Raw genomic sequence first — 22438 nt, 5'->3', positions numbered from 1 at the left:
GAAGTAATTTCTCCTCATTGTCCTCAACTATCAGTCCTTTATTCTGAGACTCTGTGTCCCTGATTTCAGTTTTCCAACAGCTAAAACAATTTCACAGCACCTTCCATACCAAGCCCCATCAGAATTTTGAAGGTTTGAATGAGGTTGTCTCTTGTTTTTCTAAACTCCATAGAATATAAGCCCAATTTTCTCATTGTCTCATCATAAGACAGCCCCCTCACCCAGGAATTAATTTGCTGTACTGCCCCAAATGCAAACATATCCTTTCTTAACCACACTGGGCATGATATTCTAGATGTGGGGTGGAATTTTCCAGCCATTCATGCCGGTGGGATTTTCCGCTGCAGTGAACAGAGATTTGCCTGAGCACCAAATTCTCCGCCCTCGCAAGCAGCAGGTGGCAGGGTGTGAATGGCCAGAGAAGTACATCAAAGGTTTACCAGACTGATTCCTGAGATGGCAGGTCTGTCACACGAGGAGAGACAAAGTCAGTTAGGATCATGTTCACTGGAGTTTAGAAGAAGTGACGGGGATCTCATGGAAACTTACAAAATTCTAACAGGGTAGATTCAGAAAGAATGTTCCTAACGGTGGGGGAGTCCCGAACCATGGGTCATAATGGTTAGCACTGCTGCCTCACAGCCCAGGGGACCAGGGTTCGATTCCTGGATTGGATCACTGTCTGTGTGGAGTCTGCATGTCCTCCCTGTGTCTGCGTGGGTTTCCTCCAGGTACTCTGGTTTCCTCCCACATTCTGAAAGAAGTGCTGGTTGGATGCATTGGCCATGCTAAACTCTCCTTTAGTGGACCTGAACAGGCTCCAGAGTGTGGTGACTAGGGGATTTTCATAGTGACTTCATTTCAGTGTTAATGTAAGCCTACTTGTGCCTAATAAATAAATTTTACCTTTACTTTAGATCGAGAATAAGGGGTGAGCCTTTTAGAACTGAGGTGAGGAGAAATTTCTTCACCCAGGGGCTGGTGAATGTGTGGAATTTATCACTGTAGATAGTAGTTGAGCCCAAAACATTATCTGATCAAATATTGCACTTGGGGCTAAAGGGATCAAGGTATATGTGGACGAAGGGGGATCAGGATATTGAATTTGATGCTCAGCCATGATCAAAATGAGTGGTGGAGCAGACTCAAAGGGTCAAATGGCCTACTCCTGCTTCTAATTTCTATGTTTCTAAATTCGTACCAAAACCTTTTACAATGTAGACAACTTCTTTGTTTCTGTATTCTAATCCCCTTGTAATAAAGGCCAACCTGGCATTTGCCTTCCAAATTGTTAACACCTTGGGTGCACAGCACATGAAGAACTGAAACTAAAAAAGAAGTGAGTCCATTAATAGGACTGAACAAAAGGTGGAAACATATGGGCATTGGTGAACTTGGCATAAGGAGATATGAACATGAGAAATAGGAGCAGGAGTAGGCCATCCGGGCATGTATTTCTGGCACTTACTTGCAGTATTTCTCTTTTTGTACATTTTCAATTCTGTCTTAGTGCTTCTATTGATTTCCCTTTAGTGCACATCTTTTCTATAACATTTCTCCTTATTTAGTTGTTTTCACAGTTATCCTCCTGATATTTTGCTGCATGTTATCTGCCAGTTTTCACTTTACAATCTATCTGTTTGTTGATCATTCATCCCAATTATCTCCATTCTGTGACAGGAGTTGGCCATTGAGATTCTGAATTACCCCTTTCTGTTCACCTCCCTTTATTTGTTCTTTCTTATTATTAAATTGGGGCGGCATGGTGGCACAGTGGTTGGCACTGCTGCCTCACAGCACCAGGGACCCGGGTTCAATTTCAGCCACAGGTCACTGTCTGTGGGGAGTTTACACATTCTCACCATGTCTGCACGGGTTTCTTTCGGGTGCTCTGGTTTCCTCCCACGCTCCAGAGACATATGGGTTAGGTTGATTGGCCTTGTCAACTTGCTCCCTAGTGTCAGGAGGACTAGCAGGGTTAATACATGAGGTTACAGGGATAGGGCCTGGATTGGGATTGTTGTCCATGCACGCTTGATGGGCTGAATGGCCTCCTTCTGCACTGTAGGAATTCTATGATTAATGGCCTCACTTATTGCTCCCTGTAAAGATCCCAACTGACTTCCTATATATCTGCAACATTTCCCAAGCTAGTAAATGATATAATGCATAAGACAAACAAAACAGAAAAAAAGCTACTTAAATTCATAATGGTGCCTTTTCATTATGTAATGCTTTTCCATTTTGCAATCAAAGAGAAAGGGGAGGGGGTGAGTTTTCATGGGGCCAGAAAAAGTGAGAAAGCTATCTTGGATCAAGTAATATGTAGTGAATGGGCAGGATGACTTAATCAGATGAGAGCTGCTTTCCGAATCATGGGCTCAAATTTAGAGAGTAACTCAACAGCATGGTTGTGGTGGATTAGGCCTCACACTGACCCATGGCTGGTGTGTATGTGTAACTGATTTGCACACCATGAATACTCATTATAGAAAAGCCTTTTGTAAATATGTTCTACCTTCATGATAATGTCAGCAGACCATGAGAGTCTCATGGCACCCGATTAAGGTACAAAACCAATGTAATGTGAACTCTTTACAGCTGAAGTTTAAGTTTGAAAAACACTCGTGCTCCCTTTGTGCGCTCAATAAATCTAATGTTAATGGCAATGTTGTTGGGTGGGAGAGTTGTGCTGGTGATGAAGGATCACCCTTTTGTCCAGGTGGCTCTTTTCTAGCCCACTTGTAGCTGCTGCATTGCCAGCTGGATGGCAGGTTTCACCCCCGAGAAATTTCTCTCGCTGTGTGATCACACATATCTCCTATGTCGCACGCTGCCAGCGTTTTAAATTTTAGCTGGAATCCCATGGGAACCAGCAAAAAATGAGAAAACTGAAGCAGCGTGCACTTTGTTCTCCACTGTTGGGAAGGGCCCACCACAGTTACACAGCTGCCCACAACGTCTCCCAATATCAGGCAGGGGAATTAGTCCAAGGACGTGTTTGAATATTGTCGTTTGGGACTTTTCACCAGACAACGTTTCTTTTTTTAAACTAATTAACCTATATGAGACAGGTAAACATATTCACAGAGGGAGAAACAATATGGGTTCATATTCAGATTCATTCTCTACCTTTGTAATTAATGATCTGTGCAGCTATTTTTTATCAGGACTTGATTTGAGGACAGTAAAGTTGTTCCAAAGGCCTTTTGATATGATACTCTGGTAGCTATCTGTCAAAGTATTTCTTTTGATCCAGTGATTCAAATGCATGCGGGTTCCCTGAAAGTCAGTTTGGAGTTGGAAATCTTTCTTGTGTTCCGTACTGTATATCCTTTGGGTTTAGTGTGTGTTTGCATTGCAGACTGATCTAGTCAACCGGATGTAGCTTGGGTTATGTCAAGCTCTCCATGTGTCTGGTGAAGCCAATCTATCTGTTCAACTGGGCAGATTAAGGAAACCATTTTCCTAATCATTTGGGAAAAAAAAACAGCTTTGAAGACCGTAATAGATATGAATGGGAGGCACACTGCCACAGTTGGTAGCACCAGGGACCCAGGTTCAATTCCAGTCTTGGGTGACTGTGTGTGGAGTTTGAACATTCTCCCCGTGTCCATGTGGGTTTCCTTCGGATGCTTTGGGTTCCTCCCCATTTAAAGACGTGCAGGTTAGGTTGATTAGCCATGTTAAATTGCCCCTTAGTGTCAGGTGGACTAGCAGGGTAAATATATAGGGTTATGGGGATAAGACTTGGGTGGGATTGTTGTCAATGCAAGCTCAATGGGCCAAATGGCCTCCTTCTGCACTCTGGAGATTCTATGCCTCTATGAATCCAAATCTCTAATGATATCTTTCGGTAATAATAATTAGTGCTGTCAAGTGTAGGATCAAAATTTAGAAAATAATTGTTCAGGTTAGTTTCAAAATGTTTCTTCTTTAACTAATTTCTACCATTTGAACTTTTAACTTTTTTTGCTGACTTGCTAGGTTCACAAGTATTCTCACTTCTTCTTAATCATTCATTGAATGGAGGCATCACAGGCTAGTCAGGCACTGACTACCTTGAAATGAGGAACCGCACCTCCAGGAGCCTGCACGCTGTTCCCATGTTGAGTGGCCTGCTATTTAAGGGCCTCAGTTGATGGTGGAGTGGGAAGACTGTTCACAGGGCTTCCTGTCTTACCCTTAATTCGGGTGGAGGTAGAAAGGTCATGGGGTCCCCATCTGCCAACCCCTCACCTGCCATCCTGCCACCAAACTTGTCACGGCAAGGTTCCACCTGAAGCCTTTGTAACTTTAAGATCTTCCTTATCAATGGAAAACTATTTTCAAATAGGTGCACAAGGAAAATGAGCAAGCCTGATGCAACCATACAGGTTTTTGCAAGGTGCTCATTTAAATGTATCCATATAAAATGTGGGGCTTAATAAAATCAATACATGAACGTAACATGATTACAGTAGACATCAGAATGGCAGTCCTGTCAGAAATGTGCACAGGATCTGCATTTTAAGTTCTAATAATACACTCTTGGTGCACCACACAACAAAATTGGCCCAATGTTCTCCAAACTGATCTAGAAGTTGTGTACACTGAACAATATTGTGACATATATTTATACTTCAATATACATATTTGTATGGCACGTGATTCTTTCTGTATCAGTGGAGCACTCACCTGTCTGTCATTGCAATCTGTTCGAGCATGGCTGACCCAGTATTTGTTTTCCAGTTTCCAGATATCGATGTTCTCCTAGAAAAGATAAATAAATTACAGCTGGGGCATTTGGTTCTATTTCTCCATGATTCTGTTGTTCAACATTTCAGCATGACTTCAAAATATATTTAGCTATAACTTATATGCAATCACCCGTCATCAGATCTAATAATCTTATTTTAACTAGTATTGCTTAATAAGTCTGCTTTTGTACAGGATTCCAACATTATTGTTGGATGGGATTGAAGGAAAACTAAGTATTTTGTGGCTTTGTTTCTTTCTACATCCAAATGTAATTAAGCTACAACTCAGTTTCATACACAGCTGGAATTGACCACTCCAATGTTAGATTTGCTAGCCATTTAATAATCATCTTTCTGTTCAGTTATCAGGAAAATACTTTAGATTTGCATTTTTCAGCACACCATGCCGACCCACATAGCTTCAAAAACAATTAACTGGATTAATTTAACAGTAGTTAGGAAGAGTTGCAAAGCAATCTTCTTAGTAAGGGATGTATTTTCTCTCTTTAAAGTATTGTAGAAAGTGTAAAAACACTACAGTGCAGAAAAAGGCCATTTGCCCATCGTGTCTGCACTGACAACAATCCCACACAGGCCCCATCCCCATATCCCTATATATTTACCCACTAATCCCTCTAACCTACACATCTTGGGACACTAAGGGCAATTTAGCTTGGCCAATCAACCTAATCCGCACATCTTTGGACTGTGGGAGGAAACTGGAGCACCCAGAGGGAACCCAGGCAGACACTAGGAGAATGTGCAAACTCCACACAGACAGTGACCCAAGCCAGGAATCGAACCCAGGTCACTGGAACTGTGAAGCAGCAGTGTGAACCACTGTGCCACCATGCCGCCCGTAATGTATTGAAAGTTTCTGTTATAAGCAAAAGTGTAGCACCCCAAAAATTTTAGATGTACATTTTAAAAACTCTTTCAGAAATATTCAGGCTTAACAACTTAATTGTGAAAAACTGCTTTCTTTATGGTATTGCAAGTTGTTCTTGCGTCATGAGCTGATAAAGGATTGGGATGGGTATTGAGCGAAAACAATTTCCAAAACTTGAGAATTTTATGTGGGTTGGAATTCATGAGTAACGGGTAAGTAATTTCGAACATCTTGCGTGTTTTTCGCCCTCTTTGACTGAACTTTAAAGTTTATTGCACAACTGTGGTGAACTGGCGCCTACAGATAGCATTTGCCGTCATTCAATAAGGTTCAGTCAAGCATATCGTACTCAGTCCTGATGGAAGATCATTCATCTGAAGCTTGAACTCTGTTTATTGTTCCACTGCTGCCTGATCTGTTCAGCATTTCCAGTATTTTCTGGTCATATTCCTGCGGTATGTTTTGAGCCGTAACAAATGTTAACTCAGGCAAGCATATTTGGAGGAAGTTTGCCTGACTGGGACTACATGAGATCAAGATCTCAGAGTTTCAGGTGGAATTGGAAATAGTTTAACATGGGGTGGCACAGCGGCCCAGTGGTTAGCACTGCTGCCTCACAGCATCAGGGACCCAGGTTCGACTTTGATTTGAGTCATTACCTATGTGGAGTTTACACATTCTCTCTATATCTGTGTGTGTGTTTCCTCCAGGTGTTCCAGTTTCCTCCCACACTCCAAAGATTTGCTGGTTAGGTGAACTGGCCATGCTCAATTCACCCTCAGTGTACCCGAACAGTCACCGCAGTAGGGGATTTTCATGGTAACTTAATTGCAGTGTGAATGCAAGCCTACTTGTGACTAATAAATTAACTTTTATATTAGGGAAGAAGAAAGGTTTCTGGAGGAAAAGGTACAGCAGGGAGACAGTGGCACAAGAGTTTCAGAGGATAACCACCTCACAGGCAGTGTTAGGAAGGAATGGTGATTATCCATAGGTCAGAGAGATGAGGGAGATCAGACTGGAGCAGAACGCTCTAAGCAAATTGTCCTCTCCAACTGACCTCCTGAGGGTAGAATGAGGTCTCTGGGCAAGGCCATTAGATGATTACAGTGGCACCATGTTCTGAAGGAAGAGAGAAACAGTTGAAGGGAAAGCGTCATGGTGGCACAGTGGTTGGTGCTGCTGCCTCACAGGTTTGATTCTGACCTTGAATAACTTTCCGTATGAAGTTTTCTCCCCATATTTACGTGGGTATCTTCCGGGTGCCCTGGTTTGCTCCCACAGTCCAAAGGTGTGCAGGGTAAGTGGATTGGCTGTGCTAAGTTGCCACTTAGTGTCCAAAATTGTGTTGGTTTGATGGATCAGCCATGGTAAATGTGTGGATTATAGGGATAGGGTTGCGTGGGGTGGGGGATCCTGGGTAAGATGCTCTTTTGGAGAGCTGATACTGACTCAATAGGTCGAATGGCCTCCTTCTGCACCATAGGGGTCCTATATGTGATTAGCAATTCATTATAATTACGGTTGTAACAGGGAGATTAGGAATGTATAGGAGCAGGACGTCAAGAGTGTAACGTATCTAAAGTGTTGATATCATGAAGCGAGCATTCATTTTTTGGGCTGTATGGCTTGTTCCTATGCAGCAATTTCTACAGAATGCATAGTGATTTTCATAAGGAAGTATTTTATCCCTGTTATTTTAAGGTAACCCTCCTTTTCCCTCTGCTTCCAACACTTGTTTGCAAGTATAATACCATTAAATGACAAATGTTGTTTATATTTATAGTGAGGTGTATACAGTTCCGACCACTTAAAACACTCATGTTTAAAATGAGCTGTTGCTTATATTGACCAAAAAGCTGTAGTTGAAATCATTGTATCGATGTTGATTTCAAAATTGCTTGTCTTAACTTAAATGCGGTGCTTATTTTAAGCAAGCACCACTGAGCTCACTTACTGGTTTGCATCTGCACGGAATGTGAAAATGAAATTAAAATTTACTTATAGGTGTCACAAATAGGCTTACATTACCACTGCAATGAAGTTACTGTGAAAATCCCGTAGTCACCTGCTTGGGTACACTGTGGGAGAATTTTGCATGGCCAATGCACCTACCTTTTAGACTGTGGGAAGAAACCTGAGTACCCAGAGGAAACTCATGCAGACAACCTGCAAACTCCACACAGTCACTCAAGCTGGGAATCGAATCCAAGTCCCTGGTACTGTGAGGCAGCAGTGCTAACCACTGCGCCATCGTGCTGCTCCCCCCATTACCTTCCCCATACTGTAGCAGCAGTCCTAATTAATAACTTGCAGTAGCAAAGAAATCTTTCCACATGTGCAGCAGCTGTGCTCAATGGTAAAACATGCAATACAAACTAATACAAAAACTAATAATACCATGCATGGAAGGAATCTTCAACCATATTAAAAGTTGGGTTTGTCAAGAGAAACAAGAATGCTGTTATTTTTTCCTTGGTCTCCATGCACCTTTTATCCAATTTTATCCAGATACTTTCCAAGAAAGGCAAAACACAATTCTTTTATTAATGAAGTACAGCCTTTGCAAATTTAAGCAGGCACAATTAGCACAACGCTAAATCAGTCCAGAATGTGCTGCTGCTTCATCTTGTCTTCTGCAATAATTCAGTGACAGCTTTGAACTCTGGAACTGCAGCACTCTCCAGTTTGAGCCTTGAAACATCCTCTGGGCTATAGCAACTTATGAAAAGTAGCGCTCACCTGCTGGTTCACCAGCATGAACCATTATAAGCAGTGGGGACCATACTACAAAATAATGAACACAGTTACAACTATGGAAAATGACCAACTGAAAATAAGCGTAGAGGGAAGAGGATTTGGGATTCACAAACACAAAGGAATGATATTTTAATGTCATTTAAAAATGTTTTTTATTTTAAAATGTTCTTTCCAGAGAAATATACATAATGTTTGCTCACATGTAAGCCTTGTAATTATTGCCTATTTTTTGAATCCTTATATCATATTTGGAGTCTATGAAGGGTTCTGTTGTGGCGTAGGTGTTTGTTAGGGCTACCACGCTTGCTATATCCTGAAAATCGTAATGATTTTCTACTTTCACCTGGCAGCATCCATTAAAAGGCAGCATAGGGAAAAGGTAGAAGAGAGGGAGAGAAGAGAAGAGAATCAGATGAAGTATTTCTGCGGAAATATTACAAAAGTCATTTTCTTCAGTGAGGATTTCGAACTGGTTTTCCATCACATTTCCATTGCATAATATCATTCACAGTGCATGAAGTAAAACTGGACATAAACTTTTGTTTAATGGATCCAAATATACATCCAGAAGAAAGCTTTGGCCAAATAACATTGAAGGTTTAGATCCATGTTACAAACAATCTTTTGAACTTTCAGGCACGTGTTTCCGACCACACTGGCCCCCAAGACCGAAATTCCTGTCCGAGATCGTGGTCCGTGTCCCATCCGCTATGATTCCCGGGATGGTAGGTAGTAGAAGGGATGGGCTAGTTGGCATCAGCTCAGAAATACAGTCCTATCATATTATAATGGTAAACTACAAGAACCTTAAGATTTAGAGAAACGTTTCTGTACAATTGTTGACTTTTGGCTTAGGCAATTATAAAAGATTAGTTACCTTTCCCATGCCTGAATGAGCATGTCCAATCTTCACAACAGCAGGAAATGTTGGCATGGTTAACTGAAAATACAGAAAATGTTCTCATTAATTCTTTCTGTTCTCATTCTACTTACACTATGATTGAACAGGACATGTTTCATACCATATCAGATATTGCCAAGAGCATTGAGTTCTTTTTATTATTTGTTAAATAGAAACTTTAGGATTTAAAGAACAAAGAAGAAAGAACAAAAACAGCCCGGGAAACAGGCCCTTTGGCCCAACGAGCCCGCGCCACCATTTTAACATTACCAGTCCCCCCCTCCACCCATGACCCCTTATCTATTGTTTTATGGCCATCCACATTGAGGGAAACTAATTTAGGGACAATTTATTACTTCCAGTCAGCCTAATAGCACATCTTTGGGGTGTGGGAGGAAACCGGAGCACCCGGAGAAAACCCACGCAAGCACGGGGAGAATGCGCAAACTCCCACAGACACTGGCCCAAATCCATGTGTCTGCACAGCAAACAGTGATAGTCACTGAGCTGTCGTCTTGCCCAGTATCTGGTCCAGTTTAAGCACACACTAATGACATGAAGCACTAGGCCACTCTCAAACATTCAAGAGCAGCCCAAGTCCGACCCATCGCGTGTATGCCCCTCGTTGGACAACAAGGCGGACCGACTCAAAACCTGTGAATTAAAAGAGAAAAACATTATTATCATTCCACATCCTTTTACATTACCAGGGACATCCCAATGCTAATGAACCTTATTTAAAACAATCTCCTATATTCTCCCATCTCCAACCCACTCATGTGCCTGTCTAAGTTACTTTTAAACAACTCCAGCGTGCCTGCCTCCACCACCTTACTTGGCAGAGCATTCCATACCCCCACTACCCACTGTGTGAAAAACCTCCCTCTAATATCTGTGTTATACCTCTCCCCCCTCACCTTAAGCCCATGGCCCCTCGTACTGCGTGTCTCTAACATAGGAAATAGCTTACCTCTGTTTACTCTATCTATACCCTTCATAATCTTATATACCTCTATTAGATGCCCCCTCAGTCGCCATCTTTCAAGGGAAAACAGCCCCAATTTGCTCAATCTTTCCTCATAACCCAGTCCTTCCATACCAGGCAACATCCTGGTAATCCTCCTCTGCACTGTCTCCAGAGTCTCCACGTCCTTCTGGTCGTAAGGTGACCAGAACTGGATGCAGTGCTCTAAATGCGGCCTAACCAATGTTCTATACAACTGCAACATTAGATTCCAGCTCTTATATTCTATACCCCTTCCTATAAAGGCTAACATACCATAGGCTTTCTTCACAACCTTCTCCATGTGTACTGCCACCTTCAAAGACTTGTGCACTTGCACCCCCAGGTCTCGCTGCGTTTACTGGCAATTCTGACTGATAAATACTATAGCTCCTGTATCAACAGGAGCTATCAATAGATCTTGTATCAACTTGCATTTAAATGCACCTTTATTGCAGACAAATCTCCCAAGAAATCTACATTTGATTGTTAGACCTGAGCCATGGTCAGTTGGTGATCAAGGGGTAGATATTCATGCTCATAGATCAGACAGTGTAATTATATCACTTGAATGCAATTATGTCCATTCTCAAGTTAAGAGACAAAGGCAATACTCCAGACATGGTCTCATCAAGGCCCTGTCCAACTGTAACATCTCTACTTTTGTATTCCATTCCCATTGCAAGAAACAGTTACACTCCATTTGCCTTGACAATGTCCTTTCTAGTCCAAAACATGAAAATGTATCAGAGAAAACAAGGGAATGACAGAGCAATTAAACAACGACATTAGATCTATCCTCATGGATGAAGACACAGAAAACTTCCCAGAAATGCCAAGGAATCAAGGGTCTGGTCAGAAGGAGGAATTGAAGAAAATTAATATTACTAAACAAAAGTGCTGGAGAAATTAATGGGACAAAAGTTCCCAGGGCCTGATAATTTACGTCCCAGTGTACGAAAGGAGGTGGCCATGAAAATAATGGATGCATTAGTTGTCATCTTTCAAAGTTCTGTAGATTCTGGAACAGTCCAGGCAAATTGGAGGATGGCAAATATAATCCTGCTATTTAAAAAAAGAGCGTGGGAGAAAACAGGGAATTAGACAGGTTAGCCTACTACAGGCAGTAAGAAAGATGCAATAGTCTATTATAAAGAATGCAAAAACAGAATACCTAGAAGATACCAACAGGATTTATGAAAGTCAACATGGATTCATGAAAGAGAAGTCATGACTGACAAATCTACTGGAGTTTTTGAGGATGTATCTAACAGAATAGATAAGGGAGAAACATAGAAACATAGAATATAGGTGCAGGAGTCGGCCATTTGGACCTTTGGGCCTGCAGCACCATTCAATATGATCACGGCTGATCATGCACTTTCAGTATCCTGCTTTCTCCTCATACCCCTTGATCCCTTTAGCCACAAGGGCTACGTCCAGTTCTCTCTTGAACATATCTGATGAATGGGTAGAGAATTAGCAGAGAATTCCACAGGTTCACAATTCACTGAGTGAAGAAGTCCTGAATGGCTTACCACTTATTCTTAGCCTGTGACCTCTAATTCTGGATTTCCGTCAGTAACTCCTTCATGCTAGACCCAGTGTCCCCTAGTATTTCTGTAAGTTTATTTGTGTCCTCCTTAGTGAAGACAGATCCAAAGTATTTATTCAGCTGGTCTGCCATCTCTTTGTTGCCCATTATGAATTCACCTGATTCTAACTGGTAGAGACCTACATTTGTCTTCACCGGTCTTGTTATCTTCACATATCTATAGAAGCTTTTGCAGTCAGTTGTTATGTTTTCTGCAAGCCTACCCTCATTCTATTTTCCCCTTCCCAAGTAAACTCCTTGTCCTCCTCTGCTGAATTTGAAATTGCCCCCAGTACTCAGTGAACCAGAGAACCCGTGAATGTGGTGTTTTTGGATTTACAGAAACCTTTTGACAAAGTCCCATGTAAGACGCTAGTGCGCAAAATTAAAGTACATGGGATCAGGTGCAACATACTGGCATAGAATGGGGATTGGGTAGCAGACAGGAAATTGACAGTTGAAATAAATGGGGTTTTTTCGAAGTGACAGGGAGTAATTAGTGGGTTCCTGCAGAGATCATTACTTGAGCTCCAGCTATTTACTATATACAAGGGACCTCCCCTCTGTCTGCCAACCACCCCAGAGGCCTGCAAACAATCCTGACAGGGGCTGCAATTCATCTGTTTGCCCTCTAAGTGCTCCTGACAGCGGGAAAACCAGAGTGTTTCCTACTGGGCGTTAGCAGCGCCTGTCAATTGGGATTGTCATTTCAGCATTTAAATTTATGTATCCTGAGAATCATCCCGGCCAACCTGGCTTTACAGAAATTGAGCTCCGGGCTGACAGGCAGATCCTCCCCTCCTCTCCGCAATGGTCATGGCGACCCTGCTGGCAAGGGGGCTGAGGGGCATCCTTCCCCCACCATCCATAAAAGAATGTGTCATGCCCCCACACACACACCATGCAGGCATGAGGGTGACTCGAGCTTCCTCCTGATGCTACCAGGAAGCTGGAATATTTGAGCTACCCGCATGCTCTTTTGCTTTTGAGGTTTCCTGGAAAGAAGGTAGTCCTTGTTAGATGGCATCTGAATCCAAAGAGGGAGCAGATACAGTCTGCGTCTTTTGCAGCACTGCACTAACAGGTTCCTTTCAGCTGTATGTTCAAACCAAGGATGGCTACATCCATTTATGCCTTTTCCCTGTTTATGGTCATTACCTCCAGATGACTTCAGCAGTAATGGTGAGGTTGTTACTAGTCTGGAACTCAGTTCCCATTATCTGGAGGCTGGAAGGGACAGCAGTATTGAATCTGGCATACCAGGCTTCAGGGTGGGTTAGTTTAAGAATTAATGATAGAAGCACAGACTTCCCTTTGGACTCTGAAATGTGAACCGTTAGATTCAAGAGTTCACTGACACTTTGTAGGTCTTGGACAAGTTTATTAAGGGTTCATTCGAGATGTACACCATCTTTCAGTCTTGCTGGCCCTCTCTCTCTCACAAGCTGTCACCAGTCTCTCTTCTTTCTATTGTTCTTACACAGAATTATTATTCATTACTCCAGAAATGCCCATTTACATTCACTGGTTAATTAAACACACCACATAAGGTGGTCAACACTGATTAGTCCGGACCTCTGATCATGCATTGTGCATGAGTTAGCAGTCTCCTGCCAAGATTAGCTAAATCACACACTGTGAGTATGTGATGATTAGAGCAGCACATGTAACACTGTAACATGCTCCCAGCATAAGTGAAGCTTTCAGCAGGGTTTATCCTGTGTGAAACTTGAAGCTTCAGTCGGGTTTATCCCATGCGAAAATGTTAATGAAAATCTATCATCGAAAATGTGATAAAAATGGTATATAAAAAAGTAAAATAAAACAGTGGCTTCCCACAGAACCATCTTTGTGGATGTTCCTGGAGTTGCCTCTTCATGGTGGATCATGCTACTGCAATGCCACCCAGTGTGATATTACACACAGGGGCAATCGATTCAGAAACTGAACTGTTATTGCAGTGATGTGGAGATGCCGGCGTTGGGCTGGGGTGGGCACAGTAAGACGTTTCACAACATCAGGTTAAAGTCCAACAGGTTTATTTGGAATCACGAGCAGCACTCTGAAAGCTCGTGATTCCAAATAAAGCTGTTAGACTTTAACCTGGTGTTGTGAGGCTTCTCACTGTTATCTGCAGGACACTGCCTGTGATGACTCCCAGTGCATGCACATTCATTTGGTGCTCTTCAAAAGCAGGACCGACAAGACTTGGATCCCAAGGCTCTTCAGTCAAGTGGCTATGGATCCCAACACTGCAATCAGCAATATCCTCTTTCTCGTATGACCAGCATTTCTTTCTGCCCAATTGTCCCATGTAACCCAGGGATGGATATTTCTGGTACGGTGCATGTGAGAGGTACCAGCATTTCTAGGCAAGCCATAGGATTATAACCTCTTTAAATCTGTGTAAGCAGTCTCTTAAGTATTTATAATATTTGATGAAGCACAAATCACTGCATTATAATTTCAAATCCAGACACACATCATTACCCAATAGTTTATCCAAACACTTATATTTAATTCAATTATGAGTCATGGAAAAAAATGAAACCAATAAGGTGCCAAGTTTCACAGTCATTTATTTCAATCAGTCAGACCACTATAATAAATATATATAGACCAGGCATAAAATTAAAGATAACACAAAGTCTTCCATTTCCTAGTGCCTTAATCCCAGGCCTAATTAGTCTGCCTGTTAGTTTATTAGTTACTGCTAAAAGAGGTCAAGATTTCTAAGCTGGCTACACTTCAATACAAGTATTTTCTTCTCAGAACAAAAAAATCCACACCACTTCTACCACCATGTGTATGAGAACTATTGTCTTACACCTAACCTCCACGTGACAATCACTTCAGAATTGCTTGATTGTGCTGTGTCACCACATTTGAAGGAAATCAAATCGATATTCTGTCTTGGTCCCTCGCTTTCTGTTTTACTTGGGCCTGCATCTTGGGTTTACATCGATCTCTGAGTAGCCCACATCCTTGTCAACAACAGGCAACTCTGACGAAGGGTCATCCTGATTTGTTGTCTCTATTCTCTCTCCACAGATGCTGTCAGACCTGCTGAGATGTTTCAGCATTTTCTGTTTTTGTTTCAGATTCCAGCATCCGCAGGATTTTGCTTTTAACCAATTACCCTCGTGCTTCACCATCCTGCTTGATTTGCTGCTGTTTCTTTTTGATCGTTTTCTTAATCGGTCTCAAAGCTTCAGCAGTGCATTCAACATTTTTTTGGCAGTCGATGGCCATTGTTGCAAATGTCATATAATTCATTGTGGTAAAAAATATATGTTTAGGCGACCTTGTACTGTTCTTTTGCATGACATGTACTGACCAACTAAGCCGTGCCTGATTTAGTACTGATTTAGCCTGATTACACTAGTCATGTTTGCTATGAGAATTGTAGAAATGATCCAAATGGCTGCAGCCAAAACTTTTGTGTTCTTTAAATGGCAAATCATGTTTTTGGCAGTTGTATCTTGGTCTTACCTGTTGTTTTGCATCATATTGTTCAAATGTCCATACTTTTCTTAAAGCCCAGGCCAGAACCTCCAAGGTGTTTTATGAAGTTAGCCAAGACCCTAAGTCCTGCATTTTGACTTTGGCATTGGTGAACATAAGGTGTTTCAATTCAAGTTTGATTCAAGTGACCCACTAGGAAGCTTTTATCAAATAAAGTTTTTTTAAGAACACAATTAAAATATAACAACAAGAATTAGCACAACTTTTACCAATTACAGGACTTAAATGTGACACACTATAACTCCTAACAGCTAGCTATCTCTGTTGTTCCAACTCAAACATCATCTCACAGTCATACACCCTTCTTCAGACTTTGTACAGAAACAGGTATGTTCATGTAATGCTGGGTTCTCAGCTTTTTAACACCCGTTGTGAACTGGTACTTCGAATGTTGGAATAGTGGGTGAGGGGCAGACCATGGAAAGGTCCATTGACCTTGGTGGGGATTTTCTGATTTTGGGGTGAGAGTGGCTGGAAAATCCTGCCCATGATGTCATTTATACTTTCTCAGTAATAGAACAGGACACCGATTACGGACTTCATGGTGCCAACAAAATCCTGCAAAGGAACATGATTAAAATACATTTCTTAAAGGCACAGAATCAACACCTATGCGTTCCAAAACATTTTTCTGAAATTGTTCATAATGTACATCCTTCTGACTGGTGCCATTAGAAACAATAACACTGAGCTAAATGGCCATAGGCTGTGTTTTCTTCTGATCGTGAACCCTGATACTAACATACTTATATTGTTTGCTAGAACAAGTCTAAACATCATGCCGAATTTATAAAGGCTCATGAATAATAAATGAACACTCGACTGATTCTTCCTCTGGTCTTTAGAAAACCCAATTTGTGCAGTTTTACAGCTTACGAATTGCACATCCAACCCACGTGTGACTTGTGCCATTTCTGTCTTTTCAGACTAGAGTCTGTTGTAAGCTACAGTGGAGTGTGTGAGGAATGACTACCCTTGACATCAAAGCAGCATTTCACTGATTGTGGACACGATGTCACAGTGGATAGCATTGCTGTTTCAGAGCGCCAGGGGCCCAGGTTCAATTCTGGCCTTGGGTGACTGTCTGTGCGGAGTTTGCAGGTTCTACCTGTGTCCGTGTGGGTTTCCTCCAGGTGTTCCAGTTTCCTCCACACTCCAAAGATGTGCAGGTTAGGTGGATTGGCCATGCTAAATTGCCCCTCAATGTCTCAAGATGTGTAGGTTAGATGGATTTGTCATGGTAAATATGTGGGTTTATGGGGATAGAGCGGAGGAGAGGGCCTCGACAGGATGCTCTGTTGGAGAGTTAGTGCAGACTTGATAGGCAGAATGGCTGCCTTCTGTGCTGTAGGGATTCTGTGAAATGCTGGCCTAACCAGCAATGCTCACATCTCAAGAAACAATGAATTATAAAAAAAATTCTCAGATGAATGGAACATCTGTTATGTTGAAACCCATTAGCCTTTGAAACTTAGCCAAGCATTGATAATGGCCACAGATATCCAAAAAGCAGACTCCTCTCTGGAAAGGTAAGAACAAAATGTGCTCATTTCAAATTTCGAAGCAAAGTTTCTATTAATGAATATAAAGAATCAGGTGATTTGTTTTGAAGTGGAAATTTATTTCACGTGTTCAAACCAGAAAGTAAGATGGTTAGATATTTTCAAAGTCACTTCTTTTAAATCAGCAGAGCCATATAAATCTTAATAAAAAAGGTAATGGGGGTGATCTTACTAAAAAAATTCTAAGTGCCTAACAAGTATGAAAACAGGAGATAATTGCACCCATTTTATCAGCAAGCTTTCAGACATGATCTTATGACACTTATTGCAAAAGAAGAAGCAAAGTGTGATTCATGCCAGTAGAGGGAGTGGATGGAGCTGATTTACACCCAAAAGCTGGCTGCTCACACTAGAGGACACTATCACACATGCGCCCACAGAACAAAGAGATGTCAGTCGCCCCCTTCTGATCGCTGACCCCCCTGGCTGATTGCCCCCAATCATTGCCCCCTCAGCCTGGCAGATTGCTGCCCCGGCTGATTCCCATTTACAGAATGCACAGCTGCCCTTCCTGCCGCCCTTTGGCCCTGCCCCATCATAGCCCTTCCCATTCCCTTTAGACCCCACCCCATCATTCCCCATCGCATGGTTCCAGTGGGCACTGCCACAGTGCCAGGCTGGCACTGCCCAAGGTGCACTTCCCTCTGCCCTTGTCTACCCAGAGGGCCACAATGGCCTCTGGTCCTTCTGGTGAGGCCACCACAGCAGATCCCCATTGATGGGGACCATATGTGATCCTCGCCGGTGAGGACCTCCACTGGTGAGACTGTTAAGACAAGTGAGCCCGGATGATTCCATCCCAGGCTGACTAGTCATATTTAAATCAACTTATAAATATTAAAGTCAGGCTGATCAAGCCGGCAGTCAGGGCTGGTAAGAATGTGAGAGGCAAGAAACTAGGTGTACACCTGGTTTTTCGCCTCTCTCACGATCTTACTAGCTCGCCAAGCCCACTGGCAAGTCGTGTGATAGCACAAATGTAATCGGCATTTTGTAACATTTTTCATTACATAATGTTACTTTCTCCATTGGAAAAGCACTGCAATGCATGTGAACAAATACACAAGGTCAATGCAAGAGAATCATAATGAATCAATGCATTAAAAACACGTCTGTGTACAACACAGCACCTTACAGTGACATATTTAGGTCTGAAAACCCTTTACATATACCTTCCAGAATGTACTGACACCTCAGCAGTTGTTCTATTTCCTTCAGGAAATCTCAAATCTGGCATGCTTTTAATGGGCCTCCAAAACCCCACACCTCCAAATGAAGATGTTGTGTAGGGGGAAATCCAGCTTTCATCCTTCATTTAAAATTGCGAACCCAAACTCAAAGGATATAGTGCTTTCCACATTAGGCATACCCAGGGCAAAGGAGAAGTGGCACAATGTCGGAAGAGTAAAGGAAAATCAGATTTCCTCTCAAAAGAACAAAGACTGGTCATTCTTGCCCTCAAATGTGACTCCACACCAGATGAAAGTTTGTCCCTGAGTTACTTAAACAAAATCACTGAGGAGATGGCAATCTTGTTGTGACAGAATCTCCATGGTGCATTCATTGGCAAAGGACACCTCACCTGTACATTGCGGTGCATCTAGAAATGGAAGACGGAAGGCGGTGAAAAGAAAAATATTAGCGTGAAAGCAGATGAGCTATATTGCTACCGTTTGGCGGAACAGAATAAGCAACTAGAAAAGTGGGAACAAAATTTTCTGAACATAAGAATTAGGAACAGTAGGAGGGTGGTGAAAAAGGCATTTGGGACACTTGCCTTTATCAATCGAGGCATAGATTACAAAAGTAGGGAAGTCATTTTGGAGTTGTATAGAACTTTGGTGAGGCTACAGCCAGAGTACTGTGTTGACTTGTGGTGGCCACATTATAGGAAGGGTATGATTGCGCTGAAGGGGATGCAGAGGAGATTCACCAGGATGCTGCCTGGGATGGAACATTTAAGTTATAAAAAGAGATTGGGAAAGCCTGGATTGTTTTTGTTGGAGCAGAGAAGGCTGAGGGGCAACCTGATCGAGGTTTACAAGATTATGAAGAACATGGGCAGAGTGGATGAGTAGCAGCTGTTCCCCTTAGTTGAAGGGTCAGTCATGAGGGGGCATGGGTTCAAGGTGAGGGGCAGGAGGTTTGGGGGGATGTGAGGAAAAACCTCTTTATCTAGAGGGTATCTGGATGAGCACTTGGCGCATCATAACATTCAGGGTTATGAGCTAAGGGCTAGCAGATGGGAATAGGTGGGATTTCAGGTGTTTTCATTGACTCGATGGGCCAAAGGGCCTTTTATGTGCAGTATGATTCATTGGTTCTATGATTCTAGACCATTTAGCCTTTCGAGCCCAATTTGCCATTTAATGAGATCATGGTTGATCTACTACTTCAACACCAACACTTCGAGCAGGCTTGAAGGACCGAATACCCGACTCCTGATCTAGGATTCTATGTTTTCCTGCACTATTTCCATATCCCTTGATGTTTTTAATATGTAGAAATCTTATTTATTGGCCATAGATTTCAAGAGAACCAAATTAATTGAGGGGATAATTGATTTAATGAATTGGAATGGAAGATTAATTAGATGTCAGGCAGTGATTTCACTCAAGTTTTGTGGAATTCACTTTTGAGTCAACGTTCATTTCACAAGCAACTGATGAAATCAATACTGATAAATCAGTGGTCTCATTGAATTAAATTAATTCTCCAGCACCTAATTTACTGAGAAGAATTTATGAGCCTAATTATTATTTCTTTTAATTATGTTATTTATCCAGCTACTAAGTTATTGACAGGTTATTTATCTGAATAAGTAATCTGCGGTAAAATGTTTCACAATCATTAATTCAACATAGAAGTCAATTCTTCTAGAAAGCGATTTACCTGCCACCAACGAGCAAGGGTTCTTAGAAAAAGCACTGCACAGGCAGGTCAATCACAACCTGTAATGTTGTGACACGCTAGCACAGTCAAGAGATTTCAGGCTTCATTAGGGGTGTTAGGGATGTAATAGAAACCAGGTGCAGGAATTGCAACTCTCGACTGGCCTGGTGCAGTGCTCCAGTCTCTGCAATGTTAACTGGACAGGGTAACATGGTAGGGTGTTGGGGAGAGTTACAGAACAAAGAGACCTAGGGGTATATATTTATAGCTCCTTGAAAGTGGAGTCACAGGTGGACACAGCGGTGAAGAAGGCATTCAGCATGCTTGGTTTCATTGGTCAGAACACTGAATACAGGAGTTGGGATGTCTTGTTGAAGTTACACAAGACATTGGTAAGGCCACACTTGGAATACTGTATACAGTTCTGGTCACCCTATTACAGAAAGGGTATTATTAAAGTAGAAAGGGTGCAGTAAAGATGAATGCTACCAGATGGATGCTACCAGAACTTGATGAATTGAGTTATAAGGAGAGGCTGGATAGACTAGGATGTTTTTCCTCTGGAGTGTAGAAGGCTGAGGGGTAATCTTATGTAGGTCTACAAAATAATGAGGGGCATAGATCAGCTAAATAATCAATATCTTTTTCCCAATGTAAGGGAGTCTAAAACTAGAGGGCATAGGTTTAAGGTGAGGGGTGAAATACAAAAGTGTTCACAGGGGCATTTTTTTCATGCAGAGGGTGGTGAGTGTCTGGACCAAGCTGCCAGAGATAGTAGTAGAAGTTGGTACAATTTTGTCTTTTAAAAAGCTTATAGCCAGTTATATGGGTAAAATGGGTATAGAGGGATATGGGCCAAATGCTGGCAATTGGGATTAGCTTAGGGGTTTAGAAAAAAGGGTGGCATAGACAAGTTGGGCCAAAGGGCCTGTTTCCATGCTGTAAATTTCTATGACTCTATGGCAGGTACTGGGTAATTCTCTCCAAGAGAAGACTTCACCCTGTGGGGTGATTACTCACTCTCGGTTCGCATTGGTCCCTGAAGTCTGGTGACCCACTCCTGCTGTACTGCCTTAAACAGCCAGACAGCAGACACACAACACAAACTAAATTGTAAGATTATTGAGTTAAGAGCATATGCGCTCAAGCCCAAACATAATAAGAAGCTGTAAGTCCTATGGTAAAAGGGTATTAATGGATACAACAAGGATTCTGAGTCCAGGAAATGTGCAGTAAATAGCAACAAATGCCTGAGCTACCAGATCAAAAATTAATAAGTAATCTGTCAGTTGGGTTGTGCAAGAACATACAAAATATGGAAAACTGCACTAATGGGATTCAGGAATAGTTGTGTCAAGTGGCTGCAAAACTGCAGAGAATGTCACTCTTCAATCAGCTGACAATATTTCCTCAGAGCTAAATAGTTGACAATCAAGGGTCTTTTTAGATAGAGGTTTCTATTAGAAGGGAAAGGTTTATTTTGTGTCCCAGCCTCAAATTGATAAAAGTCGGTCTCACCTTCTGACTTTTGTCCCAGAGAACCTCCTTTTCCCAAGCACAAGAATCAGGAGAAGGTCTCAAGATTTTCAAGGATTTGTAGGGTGATTGTGGGGCTAAGCTGGTCACAGTTTCATCTGTTGATCTTATAAGGAGATGTGAAAAACCTTACTGTGTCTATTTCCAATCATCATGCTGGGGAACCTCAAGAAACCCAGTAGTAGGCACTCATGGTGAAGGAACAGGAAACCCACTCACATTCAATTAATGCCCCATTAATGAGGGATAACATTCTTGTTATGTAGTGACCAGAATTATTCACAGTATTCTAGCTGTGGTTTAAGTATGTTTCATGTCTTGACTAATAAAGGGAAGTATCCCACATGCCTTTTCACTATCTTATCTATCTGTTCTGTGACTGCAGAAATCTTCCTCTACACTTGTCAATTATTGTGTATTCTCTTGGCTTACTTGCTGTATCCAAATACATTGGGTAGAATTTTATGCTGCCCCCAAGGTGTGTTCTGAGGCATTGGGAGGTGGGTGTAAAATTGAATGGATGGGATTCACCACAGGAACCAGCTGACCCCAACCCGGATGCAAGTTCACGCTTGGGCGGGTAAGGCCTCAGGTGGGAAACCCACCTTTTCACTTGACAAGGACATTGTCCCTCCAGCCTCAGTTTTTAGGCTGGCAGGTGTGGGTGTGACAAGGGCGAAAATCTGAAAAAAAAAGGATTCTGCGTCTCAGATGGGAAGGTGGGCAGGGCACTCAATCTGATTTCTTCCTCACTATCAACCAGATGACCAAATTTTATATCCTGATGAAAAAAAATGTCTAAATCAAGATTGGTGAGAAGGTGATAGTATGTGCTAGCATCACCCCATGGTGTTTTTTGCAACAAATTAAAAGTTTCATTCTAAATAAAAAGTACACATTCACATTGCATCCGAAATAGTGTTTGCTGCAGTGCAAAGTTATTATTACACATCAAGGTAAGGATTTGAATGGGGTCTGCGGTGAGATTCCTCTTGGAACCTAGCTTGGCTGATAACTCCCCCATGCGGCTACGTCGC

General features: G+C 42.1%; 1 protein-coding gene across 2 annotated transcripts in view; it reads right to left on the bottom strand.

Moving 5' to 3' along the window:
• syn2b (synapsin IIb) overlaps positions 1 to 22438 on the bottom strand; it is a 348709-nt gene that overhangs the window by 61013 nt on the left and 265258 nt on the right. For both annotated transcript variants that reach the window (XM_080182020.1, XM_080182025.1), the window contains exons 6-8: positions 9266 to 9328; positions 8589 to 8731; positions 4678 to 4752 (exon numbers count right to left, since the gene is read on the bottom strand). In XM_080182020.1, coding sequence (XP_080038146.1) covers positions 4678 to 4752; positions 8589 to 8731; positions 9266 to 9328 — 281 coding nt within the window. The remainder of the gene's footprint in view (positions 1 to 4677; positions 4753 to 8588; positions 8732 to 9265; positions 9329 to 22438) is intronic.

The sequence above is a fragment of the Carcharhinus amblyrhynchos genome, chromosome 3 (genome assembly GCF_965287045.1).
Source record: "Carcharhinus amblyrhynchos chromosome 3, sCarAmb.v2.hapA, whole genome shotgun sequence".
In the NCBI taxonomy this organism is placed as follows: Eukaryota; Metazoa; Chordata; class Chondrichthyes; order Carcharhiniformes; family Carcharhinidae; genus Carcharhinus; species Carcharhinus amblyrhynchos.
The sequence above is the reverse complement of the archived record's forward strand: the minus strand, read 5'-3'. Positions and strand labels throughout refer to the sequence as shown.